The sequence below is a fragment of the Ctenocephalides felis genome, unplaced genomic scaffold (assembly GCF_003426905.1).
Source record: "Ctenocephalides felis isolate EL2017-DRISC unplaced genomic scaffold, ASM342690v1 CF-g0.4_SCAFFOLD_01170, whole genome shotgun sequence".
In the NCBI taxonomy this organism is placed as follows: Eukaryota; Metazoa; Arthropoda; class Insecta; order Siphonaptera; family Pulicidae; genus Ctenocephalides; species Ctenocephalides felis.
Window position 1 is genome coordinate 43,492,691 of NW_020537324.1, and position 14,050 is coordinate 43,506,740.

The window sequence follows — 14,050 nt, forward strand, 5'->3', positions numbered from 1 at the left end:
GAAATAGTCAGAATTTAAATAATATTTGTAGGAACATAATAACTAAAAAATAATAATAACCTTCTGCAATAGCACCCAAAGCAAGTATACCACTTTCTTTTATTTCCCATTCATTATGAAATAGTGTTTCTTTTAGAATGGGCACTAATACAGGCAGAAGGTCATCCTTGAAAACATTAGCAAGAACATCCAAGCCAGCTGCCGAACACTTTCTCAAATTCCAATCTGATAAAGAACTATCGTCATCAATACAGTCATCGTCATCATCATCATCATCAAAATCTTCGGATGTTGAATGATTTAAGTTGTTTTCGGCATCACCGCCAGTGCTAACGGTGTGCTTCACAGATTTTGATTTGTGAAAACGAGGTCGAATATCTTCTTCTCTATCCGGCACCATCTCATTTTCTTCTACATCTCCCTGTAATATTGACTTCATGAATATTTTTTCTTATGAAAATTAAAAATAAATATAAGAGTTTTGAGGCATGTACTTTTAAAAATATAATATCAATTTCGCTATATTTCATTCCTCTGACTAGGATTGGAACAAGTCTCTGAAGATGGGGAGCTAGTGCTTCTTTACAAATTGGTTGCTCAGCTAGGGATAACCAAAATTCACAAGCCTCTAATGCCACTCCCTCATCTGGATCTTGTGTTCTCATTAACATGTACTGAAATGATATGAAAATATTAGATGAAATATTTTTGATTTGAATAAAAATGAAAGAAAACATTTTTTAAAAAAAATAGATTTCTTCATTTGCTGTACAACAAGTAGGGCTTACAATATCGGGATTCCGTAATCCCGAATACCGGGATTCCGGACGATTTTTGTCCGGTATTCAATACCGGTATTGATGCAAATAATACCGGTATTACGGTGTTACCAGTATTCTATCAAAAATTCAACTTACGCAAAACACATATCAAGTTTCAGTTTCCAAACTAGGTATTGTGTATTGCCGACTCAGCTGAGGCAAGATAAAGCGATTGTTTATATATTATGTGTGGCAGCCAGCTAATAAAAGGGTTCATTTACAATAGTTATTCTGTGTTCACGTGCCTCGTTCCTATATCGAATTCGCTATCAATGATCTTTAAACATAATATACAATCGATGATATAGAATTCTTTATTTATTATATATAAATCATTTTACATAAGTAAGAACGGCAGTTGTTTAAATTGCGTGTCGCTGACAACATATTGAGAATTTGCGAAGTGTATTGTTATGGCCCAACGCCTAATTAGTTAATATTAATAACTTATATAGTAGATACACACCATATAATGAATCATATTCTCAATTGTATTGCATTCAACATAAGAAGAGTCAACATTGTAATAATCTTTTATCGATAAATTGCACACATTGCAGTAATTCCCGAAAAATCCGAACGAGTAATAACTTGACTTGCACTCACACATATAAAGAAATTCTATTGATCATATTCAAAATCAAGGGAATTCCCACTAAATAAAATGTTATATGAAGCCGAAATGTAACTTTAAGTAGGCAGTTGTGTAAATTTCGTGTAGATAACATCTCAGAGTTGCGGGAAAATAAATTTTTATATGAAGAATAGTGTGTTTAATATTGTGTTTAATTTGAACTTATGATATTTATAAGTGACTAGCTGACCCGGCAAACGTTGTTTTGCTAAATAAGGTATATTCTAAACCATTTCTAGAGAATCAAAAATATTAATACTTTAAGTGCATAAGGATGTGTTGTTTGAATGCGGTATACAATTAGGTATTATAAAAACAATAAATCCCATTAGTTTGTCTATATTTTGTCAATACAATCAAACTGCAAGTTTTATACACTTTCTATAGAAAACATCGTATAATCCAATCCAAGGTTTTTTTGGTCTTTCGGCTTATTAATTACGTTTCAAGTTTTTCAGATTCTTTTTGGATTCTGGATTTTGTGTATAATTGTAAATAATACTACTAAACTTATACAAAATTTTCAAATTTTTGCGAGGAGAAATGAAATATGAATTAAGTATTTCTTCTTTGACCTGCTTTTTGAAAAGTTTCAAGTTTCGATGAATTAAAGTAAATTTAATAAAAAGTATGTATATATAGTAGAGCAGGGCGAGACACAAAGGTCCAATTTGACTTTGAGCAAATATAAACTATTAGGGGGACCGGAAAGTAATGTCGTTTCTGCGCATGCCAATACTTGATTGTCATTTGTCAGCTCATTGTTTGGTTCAGAGGCGTACCAAAGACATTGTGAGACATAGTGATTTCTTTACTTATAGACATTTGAATTACAATTTTTTTTTTTGTAATTTTGGGTAAAATGGCAGCCAAATACCAGAAGAGGTACACATCCGGCGTTGCATGCTCTTTGAGTTTCGCAAGGGTAATAACGCAACAGTTGCTACCAAAAACATATGCGATGTTTATCCAAATGCACTGGACATTCATAAATGCCAAAGGTGGGTTTCCAAGTTCAAATCGGGTAATTTTGATCTTTCCGACTCGTATCGATCAGGAAGACCATCAGCGTTAGACAACGACGTGTTAAGGGCGGAAGTGGAGGCAAATCCGTGCCAGACGATCGAGGAATTGTCAAACAGTCTCAACCAACCTTGGTCGACCATCCAAGAACATTTGAAGCAGATTGGGAAAGTAAGCAGAGCAGGTGTTTGGGTCCCGCATAATCTGTCCGAACAGAATAAGGCTAACCGATCAATCACATGCAACTTATTGCTTCAACGACACAACACAGAAGCGTTTTTTGATCGCTTGATCACAGGAGATGAGAAATGGGTCCTGTATGATAACCCAAAACGCAAAAGGCAGTGGCTCTCCCCAAAAGAAAACCCTCGAAGTACTGCTAAGCCAGGTTTACACCCCAAAAAAGCGCTTTTGTGTGTTTGGTGGAGTATTCGCGGCATTGTTCATTTTGAATTACTGAAACCTGGACAAACTGTTACTGCAGACCTCTACAGAGAACAATTGCAGCGAGTAAATCAATCTTTAATTGAAAAGTGGGCAGCAATTGTCAACCGAAAAGGCGTCATTCTCCAACATGACAATGCAAGACCGCACTGCGCAAAGCGAACTCTAGAAAAAATTAATGAATTGGGGTGGGAGGTGCTGCCTCATCCACCATATTCGCCCGATGTTGCACCATCGGATTTCCACTTATTCCGAGCGCTGCAACACTTTTTAAGTGGCAAAACATTTGCAAATTTGGACGATATCCAAAATGCCATCTCTAGATATTTTGCCGAAAAACCAATTAATTTTTATCGATCAGGGATTGAAAATTTACTCACTGGATGGCAAAAGGTTATTGACAATGATGGGGAATACATCATTGATTAAAAATAAAGACTCGTTAAAAATGTATGTGTTTGAATTTAGCGTAAGAAAACGACATTACTTTCCGGTCCCCCTAATATATTGTGAAAACCATAACAATTATATCACAACAAATAAGACATATCAAACGAACAATTATCTGACTACGTTCAGTATACTGACTTCTACTTCATCATTGTAGAAATGTGCTTTTTTGATGTCTTCCAAAAATTTGTTATCTAGACCTTTTTATCCTATATGCGGGGTAACTTGTAACGGGCAGGTGGCAAAAAGTTTAAAGCCTTATAATAATTTTAAAGGTATTTTACAAAATAATTACATTTTTAACTAATGCTAAAACTACCAACGGGAGAAAATACTTTTATTGTGGATTTTCAAAGATTACCGTTTATCTCCCCCATTTCAAAGATTATCGTTTTCAAATCAAGTTTGTAGCTGACTATACATCTTTTTTCCTCTACTTTCAAATATTGTTGTTAAACAATGCTTAACTTTACTGATTTTTGGCACATCGGTGGTGGACCTTTTTAACCCCGGACCTTCATATATTACTATCTATTCTGCGATAAATTCTGGGAAATTATAACTGGAAAAATGTTATTCGACAAAATGTCATTTGATCGATACCAAATTTAGGTTCTGAATTTAAATAAGATAAATAAAAAATAATATAACCTAGAAAATGTTTTATAAATACCAATGAGTATATAATTATACAAATGAGATCTTTCAGAGCACTGTGTTTGAGAAAAATATGCCAAAAAGTGCATTTTCATATTAACATATCAAAAAAGTTTATATTTTGAGTCTCTAGTAACACTTGCGGCCCGTTTACTAACGTTTTTGTATATAAATAAAACTACAAACAAAACTACTTACTACAAATTTATCATGATTAAATAATATTCGCGTAAAACATCCTATTAAACGTAATTGAACATCATCTGTCAAAAGCGTTTGACATTTCACGAAATTGCCACCGTCCATTGTTTTATTTAAATTACGCTTCTACAAAAATTTTCAAATTAAAAATGTAAAGTTTCTACGCGAATTTGAAGTAATTTCTCACCTTTTGGACTTTTTCTGGATTGGCACGAATTTTTCAAGACTAAGACTGGCCAAATCGATTCAGCCGTTTTCGAGTTTTATTCGGACATTTGAAAGAGAGCTCCATTTTTATATATAAGATTATATAAACCAAAGTTAATAGTGTGTAATTAAAAAATATTAAAATTAAATGACATATACATATATATATATATATATATATATATATATATAAATATATACCAGTGAAAGATGAATACATTTACGGAGCACCGCAAAGGACAGGATGTAACTCGAGTTTGGAATAATTTTTTGATTGAAAAAGACGGACATAGAAAAATATATATTTTTTTACTGACACGTTTTTTGTTTCTATCTACTTCTACTCCTTATGTAATAAATAAATAATATGTACTCATTTCAGGACAATATTTGTTAGATTTCATATATTATTTGTTAATATGTCAATATAACAACTGAAGTAAGTAAAAATATAACTATTTAATTTTATACCGGTATTCAGATTTTTGTACGGTATTGGAAGCCCTAACAACAAGTAAAAAATAAATATTAAAAAATTTAATTATAAATATACATTTCAGCAATATTTCTCATAATCCATAAAAAAAACATTTTGACAGATTTACTATAAAAAGAGCAAAAATAAGTACTTGATCATTTTTTCAATGAATTGTAAATTTTTTTCCCCTAAAATTTTGTATATTTTTGAAAGTTTTAAATTTAAAGTAGTTTTCGATTTTTTTGAAAATGTTTTTTTTTTAAATTTAAAAAAAAATGATATTTTGAAAATATTGTATTATGTTTTTTTTAAGTACAGTAAACCCTCGCTTTACGCGGCAAGTGCGTACCGTGCAGTATGGGAACCGTGCTATAAGAAACTCGTATTTAACATACAATTCAGGCTAATTCGTAGTGCGTTCTATGGAACCTTACATAGTGCAGTATGGGATCCGTGCTATGAGAGACTCACAGTTGGTACAAATCGCACCGTTTTTATCGCGCTGTATGGAGACCAAGAAATATCACTTGAAGTAGGAGTAATACGGACGAAATGACATTTATGACATTGACACGATTGACACCTTATTCAAAAATTGGCGCGACGCAGTAGTCAGCTCAAACGTGTTCTTAGGCGGCTATTATATAAACAGGCATGTCTAAAAGATAAAAGTCAATAACAAAATTTACATCAATACCCTTTTGCACAACGAACTTATGGGCTGTTGACCAAATACCGTGTAATAAGAAGTCCGTGTAGTCGGAGGGATGTCGGATTTTTAGCTCCGTGTAGTATGGAAACCGTGCACCCAGAGTGCCGTGTAAAGCGAGGGCCTACTGTATATGTTTTGGAAATTTTGAAATTTTTTGAACTTTGAGAGGCCCTCTCTTAAAAAAATGTACTAAAATGCGTTGGCAAGATTCATCAAAAGTTATTTCATCAGGATTGTAAACTGGTAAAATACTTGATAATTGTATTATTGAAAAATTCTACAGTCGGTCAAGTAAGAGCGTGGCCGTGTTAATTTATAAAAATAATTATTTTATGAAACTTTAATATTTATATATGCATTGTATACGTTACAAGCAATGATGCAATTTGGTCAATATCTGTCCAGTCACCACCGGCGTCGACAATTGGCTGGCATCTCCGACGCCTGCTTTTTACTAATTTAACGGATTATTCTAGTCTGACGGCTCGTATTTTAATTTACCGGCTCGATTAGGGCAGTACGTGCTCATATAGAACTTTTATCAGTAAAAAATGGAATTTTCAAAATCTCTATCAATATTTTCATGTGCCCAAGCGGAAAAGAAGCACATGTTTTTCAGTCGTCAGAGGCTTCCCCGTTGTGTTGCGCCATTTCAGATCATGAATACGAAGAAAGGTTCAGATAGTTTTGTAGATATTACTAAACATTTTGCCATTAATTTTGCTCGTTCTTGCTGCAGTGTTAAAGCAGGATGCCGCAAAAACACATTTACTGTTCTTTTTTCTTCTTTTTTATTTGAACCACGTTCCGATAAATCATCGACATTTTTAGCAACTTTATATAGGTGTATCGAATTCTGTACAAATGCCTTCAACTTTCTCATATGTTTAGACAATTGGGGACCTTTTGGGTGGATGCAAAAGGGCGCAGCCTCGTAGCGCGACGCGTAACTTAGCACTCATGGCGTTTAACGTGATTTTTTCTCAAAAGATCAACGACAACTAAACCTTTGTTGACAATGCATCAAGGACAAAGCTTCACTTTATTGGCTCACGAAAGAATTAGACCGAAATCTTTCATTAACTGTCGTTAAAGTCGGCCACGCTCTTACTTGACCGACTGTAAGTATAAAAATAAAAACCTAAAACGACAGAAATGTTTGATATCTGAACTATATATATGGGTCATTCGTTTACAAACCGCTCGGATTTTAGGGAAAACTAGTAGTGTGGAAGTCATGAAGTATGAAGAATCTTGTCTCATTTCTAAAAATTATATAAACTGAATTGCAAAGTTAAAATTATTTTAGCTAGAACTGAGATCAAAATCCAAAATATTTTCGATATTCAAAAAAAAAAAATGTTTGAAAATTAAAAAATAAAAATGAATTTTGAAATTAAAAAAAGAAAAACCGATTATACCTAAAGGGTATGGGCGTGTTTCCATACAGAATTGGCCCCACCCTGGTATTTAAATAATTTTGATGCCATTTTATGGGTATTTTCGAGAAAATCCGATATACCAAATTTCAAATCCGTAGCTCATCATTTGGCCGAGATATCATTGAAAATGTGTGGAAGTGGCCCCTTTTTTCAAAGTCGTTTTTTGTCGCAACGGTGAAAGATATCAACAAACCAATAACGGGATTATATTTATATCGATGTCTACTATATTTGTAATAACAAATATTGTTTAATAATTATTTGTTAGTGCATGAAAATAATTTTTTGTTTTGAATTTTCGGGTAGTGCGGTTGTTTGGACTAATTTTTAATTAGCATCATTAAAAAGGGTATTCAATTTTCTTTTATTGTCCAAAATTCTGTTTTATTTCATGTGGTAGAACACATCCAAAAGTAGAAAAAACCTGAGCAAATTCTGCATATGGAACATTTCTTTGTAAAATATTTTTAATTAATTTTAAAATTATTTAAATACCAGGGTGGGGCCCATACCCTTTTAACAATTATATTCAAATTTAATTGACACATTTAAAGTTTCAAGATTTTGATATATTATACTACGCCTTCCGGTGGTGTCGGAAGCAAATTTTTGATGGGTTAGCTCGTGTTTTTTTTTTACAATATTTAATACAGTATCATTACTTGAGATCGATGGGTGGGCCCAGCCCACACGGTTCCGACGCCACTGACGCCTTCCATTAATTCAGTAATTTTTGAATTACGAAGCAAAATCCAAAAATTCGTTTTTAAATTATATTGTTATGTGCCCAACAAATTGACTGAGATTGTATGGTATTTAGTTCCCTAATTTGTATGGTACCTAGTTCCCTATCAAGAGCTGTTGTATCTTTAGAATTTAATATCCAATCTTCCTATTTCTTTGCAAAAATTGCTCTTTATGAAAACTGTTTATCAACTATATACTGTTTGTGCGCATCAGTAAATATTCAAACAATGGAAAATTGGGAGGAGTAGAATAAATTGTTTTTTTAAACAAAATTTTTTGTCAAGTTCTGAAAAATATGAATTAAAATTCAGTACAAAAAACACTCACTGGCTGAAAGAAGCAGTGAAAAATTATTTTATTATATTCAAAATAAAAAAAAGATCTCAACATTGAAAAAAATGTTAGGGCAGGCCAATAAAAATAAATTGTTTTATAAAGTAACATTCAAGCATTTTCATAAACTCAAAAAAAAATTTAACTAAAATTTTAAAAGCATTAAAAAAAAAACTAAAACAAAAAGTTGACCCCAAAATAAAAAAGTATTAGGTTAAGACAACCCTTAATAATAATAAATTGTATTTTAAAGTAAAATTTAATCTTTTTCTTCAAGCTCAAAAATTTGAACTAAAATTATGTCAAAAATATTCAATGCCTGAACGCGAAATGAAAATTCATTCAATTACTGAAATGGCTATAAAAAAATAAATTTAGGGTTGCATTATTTAATACCACATTATAAAAAATTAAAAAAAAACTAAGAGTTGTTGAATCCAGGATTAATTTATGGTATCAGAAGTGAACTCAAGGGTCTACTATTAACCTGAGCTGAGTATATGAGCAATTATATAAGCATTTACACAGCTTAAACTGGTATTTATGGAATTTAGAAATATTACTAATTTTTTTTTATGACTTTACCTCTATTATGTTATTCATTTGGGGAATCAATCTGTCCATGCGAACTTCCAATAACATCACAAGGGCTCTGCAGACATTTTTTCTTACCTCAGGATCTTCATCAGAAGCCAAGTGAAAAAGACTCTAAAAATAAGTATCTAATTCAAGTATTGCATTGAAACAAACACATGAGGTCAAAAAATATTAGTACATACCTCTATAAAATCATCTATGTGTAACATCAACGCTTGAGCTCTACCAATAATAAATTGATTAACACAAGCTATTGCATGAGAACGTATTTTTGAGCTTGTATGTCTAAAAAATTGAAGAAATTTTGGAATGAGGACATTTAAAGGTCTATTTAGTGCATCACTATCTAAAAATTCAGCTGAATCTTCACATATCTTTTGTAAAGCTCCAAATGCACCCTGTAATTATAATAAACATAAATTATGTTTCTTTATTAAAATTGACTTAATTTCATACTTAATTAAGTATGCCAAAAAGGCCTTTCGAATATTAATGAACCAAACAAAAAATTGAATAATTTAAATCAGACAGAGTAATTATATCGAAAAGTCTCAATAATTACTAAACAACTGTCAAAGGTAGAAATAGTATATGAACATTCCGAAGAAACACTTTGTTTTCACAAAAAAATCCGACTTGCTAATTGTATGTTTCATCGTTAAAAACATCCTTATTCATTTGAGATCAAATGTGTATGTATAAAGTATAAAGATGTGTATTTGAAGTTTGTGTTTGTATATAATATATAAGAGCGATTTTTCACCTTTCGTGAACGTTTTCATAAAAGCTGTTCAACTGATTTTAAAAAATTAAAGGCTATTCAATGTAACTCAATGAGAACTAGAATTTATTAACAGTGATTAACAATCGGCCGAGCCGTTTCTTTGTAATTACACAAAAGTAAAATTTTTCGTCCAGGTTTTAACCAAAAATCCAATTTTAGCCAATTGATTGATTGTTAAAATATTTTTTCGATGATTTTTATGAAACTGTTTTTGAAGAATATCGTGGAATTAATTTTAAAAACCACCAAAGTATTGAAAAAATGCGCCGCGCTTTTTTGACATGAGTCAAAATTGGACATTATTATTATTTTTTTTTTTTTTTTTTTTAACTCAGTTTTATTTAGCAATCAGAAATACATAAAGATTCCTATGAGCTAAAATGACAATATTTATGAGTGATGCCTAAGGAGAACTCCAATAAGAACTTCTCAGTTTTACAATTAATATGATATATTAGACCTAATCTAAGACTAAGTCTAAGGGCCATTGTCGTTTCAACCTATGTCGAGTTTCATGAGAAACAACTAAACTGATTTAAAAAAGTTGAATAACATTCGATGAAACTAGATAATGATTAGCGATGATTAGTTTTACAAGACGATCAGTCTAACCATTTCCTTTTTCTAAACAAACAGTTAAAATTTGGAACTAGAATTTAGGAAATCAATGTTATGCTCAGGCATTAATATGCTCTGAAAGCATTGTTCTATACCGATTTTTATTTTTTGAACTATTTCTATGTTGAGAGTTTCTATGTTGAGAGATTCTTTTGTGTAAATTTTGGCTAGTTTCGCCAATGTAATGTTAATACCCTTCAACATAACATTGATTTTCTAAACACGAGTATTTTACATTTTGCAACCAATATATTCAAAAGAAGATTTAGTGAAGGTTTTCTAATATCGTTAAGCAATAAAGCAATCAACAAGAGACTGGACAATTATTCACTCCGCAATGATTACAAAATGTATGCGTTTTAAATAAATTTCTAAAAATTTTCATACTATTTTTTATCAATGTAACACCCAACTTATATATGTATATACACCTAAGTCTGTTTTTACACGGTGGATTGGTTCCAGAAGAAGCCGTGTAAAAAAAACGTGTAAAAAAAGACATTGATCTTATACAAAAATGGGTGATTTGTTCCTAATCTCTAAAACCTATTAAAATTAGTGAAAAACAAGAATTTTCAAGAACAAGAATTCATGTTTATTTTAATAATAATTCCCCTAAATTAGTGCTATTCACATTTGCTTTGACCAGTAAAAATTGTTTGTACGCGCTAAAGGGGAATTCACTTAAATCTTTAAGCTAGTGTTCGCAAACTATCGATACTATCGATGGTTTCAGACTTTTTTCTTTCATAAATACTTTTTTGTGATATGAACATACTTCGCAAAAATTTAATTTGACAAAAAAAATTTAGGTACATAAAATTTCACATCGTGCTAAATGGAATAATTTCGTGTAAAAAAATTATAAATGTTCAATTTTCAAACCGTGTTATATCAAAACCGTGTACAAAAAGACTTAGGTATATATATATATATATATATATATATATATATATATATATTTAAATAGTCTTGAATTTGATGTTGATATATATGTTTAATTTGAGTTTAAAATTCGGGCTTAACATCAATAAAAATAGTATGAGAGTTTTTTAAAAGTTTATTTATTTAAAATCCATACGTTTCGGCTAACATCTTAGCCATCAGTGGTAATCAAATTAACTATAAAAATTGAAATTAAATAAGTTATATTTAAGAAATTTCATAGAAAAACAATAATAATAATAATAATAAAACACTTACAATTTTCTATCCTAATATAGCATATGAAACCATTATTAATCCATGGTATGAGCATGTGCACATTGATAAGATATATATTTTTTAACATCACAAATATTAAAACACACTAATAACCATGATAATTTAACAAGTTATCAAACTATGTATTTACTCTTCGGAGTTTAAGATAGAAATGTCACATTTTTTCTTAAAAGCAGTTTTAGCATGTGTTCAAATTTTACGGGAAATTTAAAAAGCGATGGGATTTTCACATTTTTTAAGAAACTTTGACACGCTATTAAGAAACCACGTGTTTGTTTTGTTCAGGGCCGTATTGTCGAAGCGTTTGTTTATGACCCTGTCATTATGCAATTGTAAAAACAACCCCTCAGCAAATCTTCTTTTATTAGGTTCTCTTCAAAATGTAATTTTATTCAAAATAAAATTTTAGGGTTTGAAAAAATCTATATTATGGTTTAAATTTTAATATGCTCAGTTAGTTAACATAGTTTTAAATTGCTTCGGATTTTTGAGTTGTTTTTATGTTGATGAAGGTGTTTACTCAGGTTTTGGCTAGTTTCTCCAATATAAAAAGAGTTCGCAATTAGAGCAATTAATCTGATTATACCAAGTTCCTGAGGCAGTCAAAATTAAACTTAGATTTCATTTGTGTAAAAATTGAGCTAAGGGTTGTATCACAATTACATACCAACAAAATGCCACACTGTTGAAATAGTTTTTTTCCACGAGAAATATAAATCTTTTATGTACGGTAGGCAAATGACACCAGTATATGACCAGTTTTTATGGTCTATGATATATATATATATAAATAAATATATATATATATATATATATATATATATATATATATATATAAGCAATTACCTCACAAATATTATAATCATTGGAATCTAGCATTTGACATAAGGCTGGTAAAAGTTCAGGCCATGCACCTAGTTCTCCTTTACTGGCAATAGTTGTGATAAGTATTCCGACTGTTGCCCTTATGAGAGGTGATGGATCACCCACGGCTTGTAAACATTCTTGTTTAATAAATTCTGCGACATCGGTAAGAATTTATGAAAATGTGCCTGCACAAGTAAGATAGTTTCAGAAGCATTAACACAAATATTTTTGTTAGTTAACTACTTTGTTGCACTTACTCTGACATTATTTTTGAGTATTAATCCGCTAAAGATCTTGTGATTCATTTCTCATGCAGTTAATTTAGTTAGCACAAAATATTAAATAATTATTGAAATCTGGATATGTGTTCAACTCTTCAAGTTTCTGTAATAGCTGCTAAGGACTATACATCACTAATAGTATTTGCTATATACTTAAAAAAACATTGGGAAAAGCTTTTAAAAATATATTAAACAAGTGTAGTTTTAAAATACCTATGTTGACATATAAAAAGGATACATGCTGCACTTCTCTTTGAACTTCAGTTATAGGTGATTGTGAAGCTTTTAGTAATTTTAGAATTTGTTCCAAACCTTCCTCTTGAGGTTCCAAGCCATTTTCATTTTATTAAAAATATTTTACAAATCTCTTAGATGGTAAATGTTATGTTGCATATGTCGGCGTTCGATGGCCACAAGACCTGTATAAATATTACGCCGTATCTTTTGTAGTTATATATCTTGTTCTGTGGTATTTTGCGCGAAAAATGATTTGTACATTGAAGTCATAAAATATAAGGAAGGTATGCAAAACAAATATAACTGAAACCAAATTATGTACTAAAATTTATTAAAAATCATATATTAAAATTTATTATTACGGATAATTTCAAGAAGAGTTGCTAAACTTTATATTATATCTACTAAAGCACTTATACACATGACATTATTAGAATTTGGGAATCCATAGGTGAATTATGCTCCTATCAGAGAGTAGATATAACTGTCATCCTATATGTCGCTAGCGTTTCGAGTGAAGTTGACAGAAACAAACTTTCTCATGAAACAAGCACTCTTCCATAGAAAAAGAACAGTATATAGATCGCTCCAGGGCCTTTTCACTTAGAACAAAATCCTCGTTCAGAAGGAATACTTAGGGGTCCATTGTAGTCGCAGATTTGGCGCTAGTGAGCCGATGAAAAAGTATTTTCAAATATTTTAGTCGTTACTAAGAAACGTCAGTGTCACTTTTGTGTAAGTTTACAAAATGGCGATTCTTGTTCGTTTGTGTTTGTATATTTGTTAATAAAGATTTCATCAGGAATTGCTCTCAAATGCATAGCCCTTTGACAATATGAATAGAAACAGCTTCAAACTCATATGGAGGACATAATTACTACATTACTACGTAGTGCATTGACATATTAGTCTAATCATAATACACTTTAAGGAAAGAGGTCAGTTCTAGGAAATTGTGTAAAGGCGTCTACACCTAACGAACAAACATAAACGAACGTACCAGAACGAACGGCAACAGCATAGTGTGGACGCCACGACGATCACGAGCAAACATAAACAACATGGCGAGCAATGTTCGCAACTTGTCGGTACATCAAAGGGAATTGTTCGTTCATGTTGGTACTCGTATTGCAGTGTGGACGTCTCAACGAACGCAAACGAACATTTTGTTTTAATAATTTTAATAATTTAATAAAATTTTTAATAATTTAATAACAATTTTAATAATTTAATAATATTTACTTTTAATTATTGTGTACAGTTTGAAAATTTTAATAATATTTACTTTTTAAT

General features: G+C 31.0%; 1 protein-coding gene and 1 pseudogene across 1 annotated transcript in view; one reads left to right on the plus strand and one right to left on the minus strand.

Moving 5' to 3' along the window:
• Nucleotides 1-12,862, minus strand: part of LOC113367265 (transportin-1-like) — a 51,313-nt gene extending 38,451 nt beyond the window's left edge. Inside the window, 10 exon segments of the mRNA XM_026608889.1 lie at nucleotides 61-421; nucleotides 495-674; nucleotides 8,735-8,857; nucleotides 8,929-9,144; nucleotides 12,219-12,400; nucleotides 12,403-12,424; nucleotides 12,497-12,574; nucleotides 12,576-12,623; nucleotides 12,759-12,847; nucleotides 12,850-12,862. Of these exon segments, the coding sequence (XP_026464674.1) occupies nucleotides 61-421; nucleotides 495-674; nucleotides 8,735-8,857; nucleotides 8,929-9,144; nucleotides 12,219-12,400; nucleotides 12,403-12,424; nucleotides 12,497-12,574; nucleotides 12,576-12,623; nucleotides 12,759-12,847; nucleotides 12,850-12,862 (1,312 nt within the window).
• LOC113368433 lies at nucleotides 2,159-2,770 on the plus strand (annotated as a pseudogene).
• Nucleotides 12,863-14,050: the final 1,188 nt, after the last annotated feature.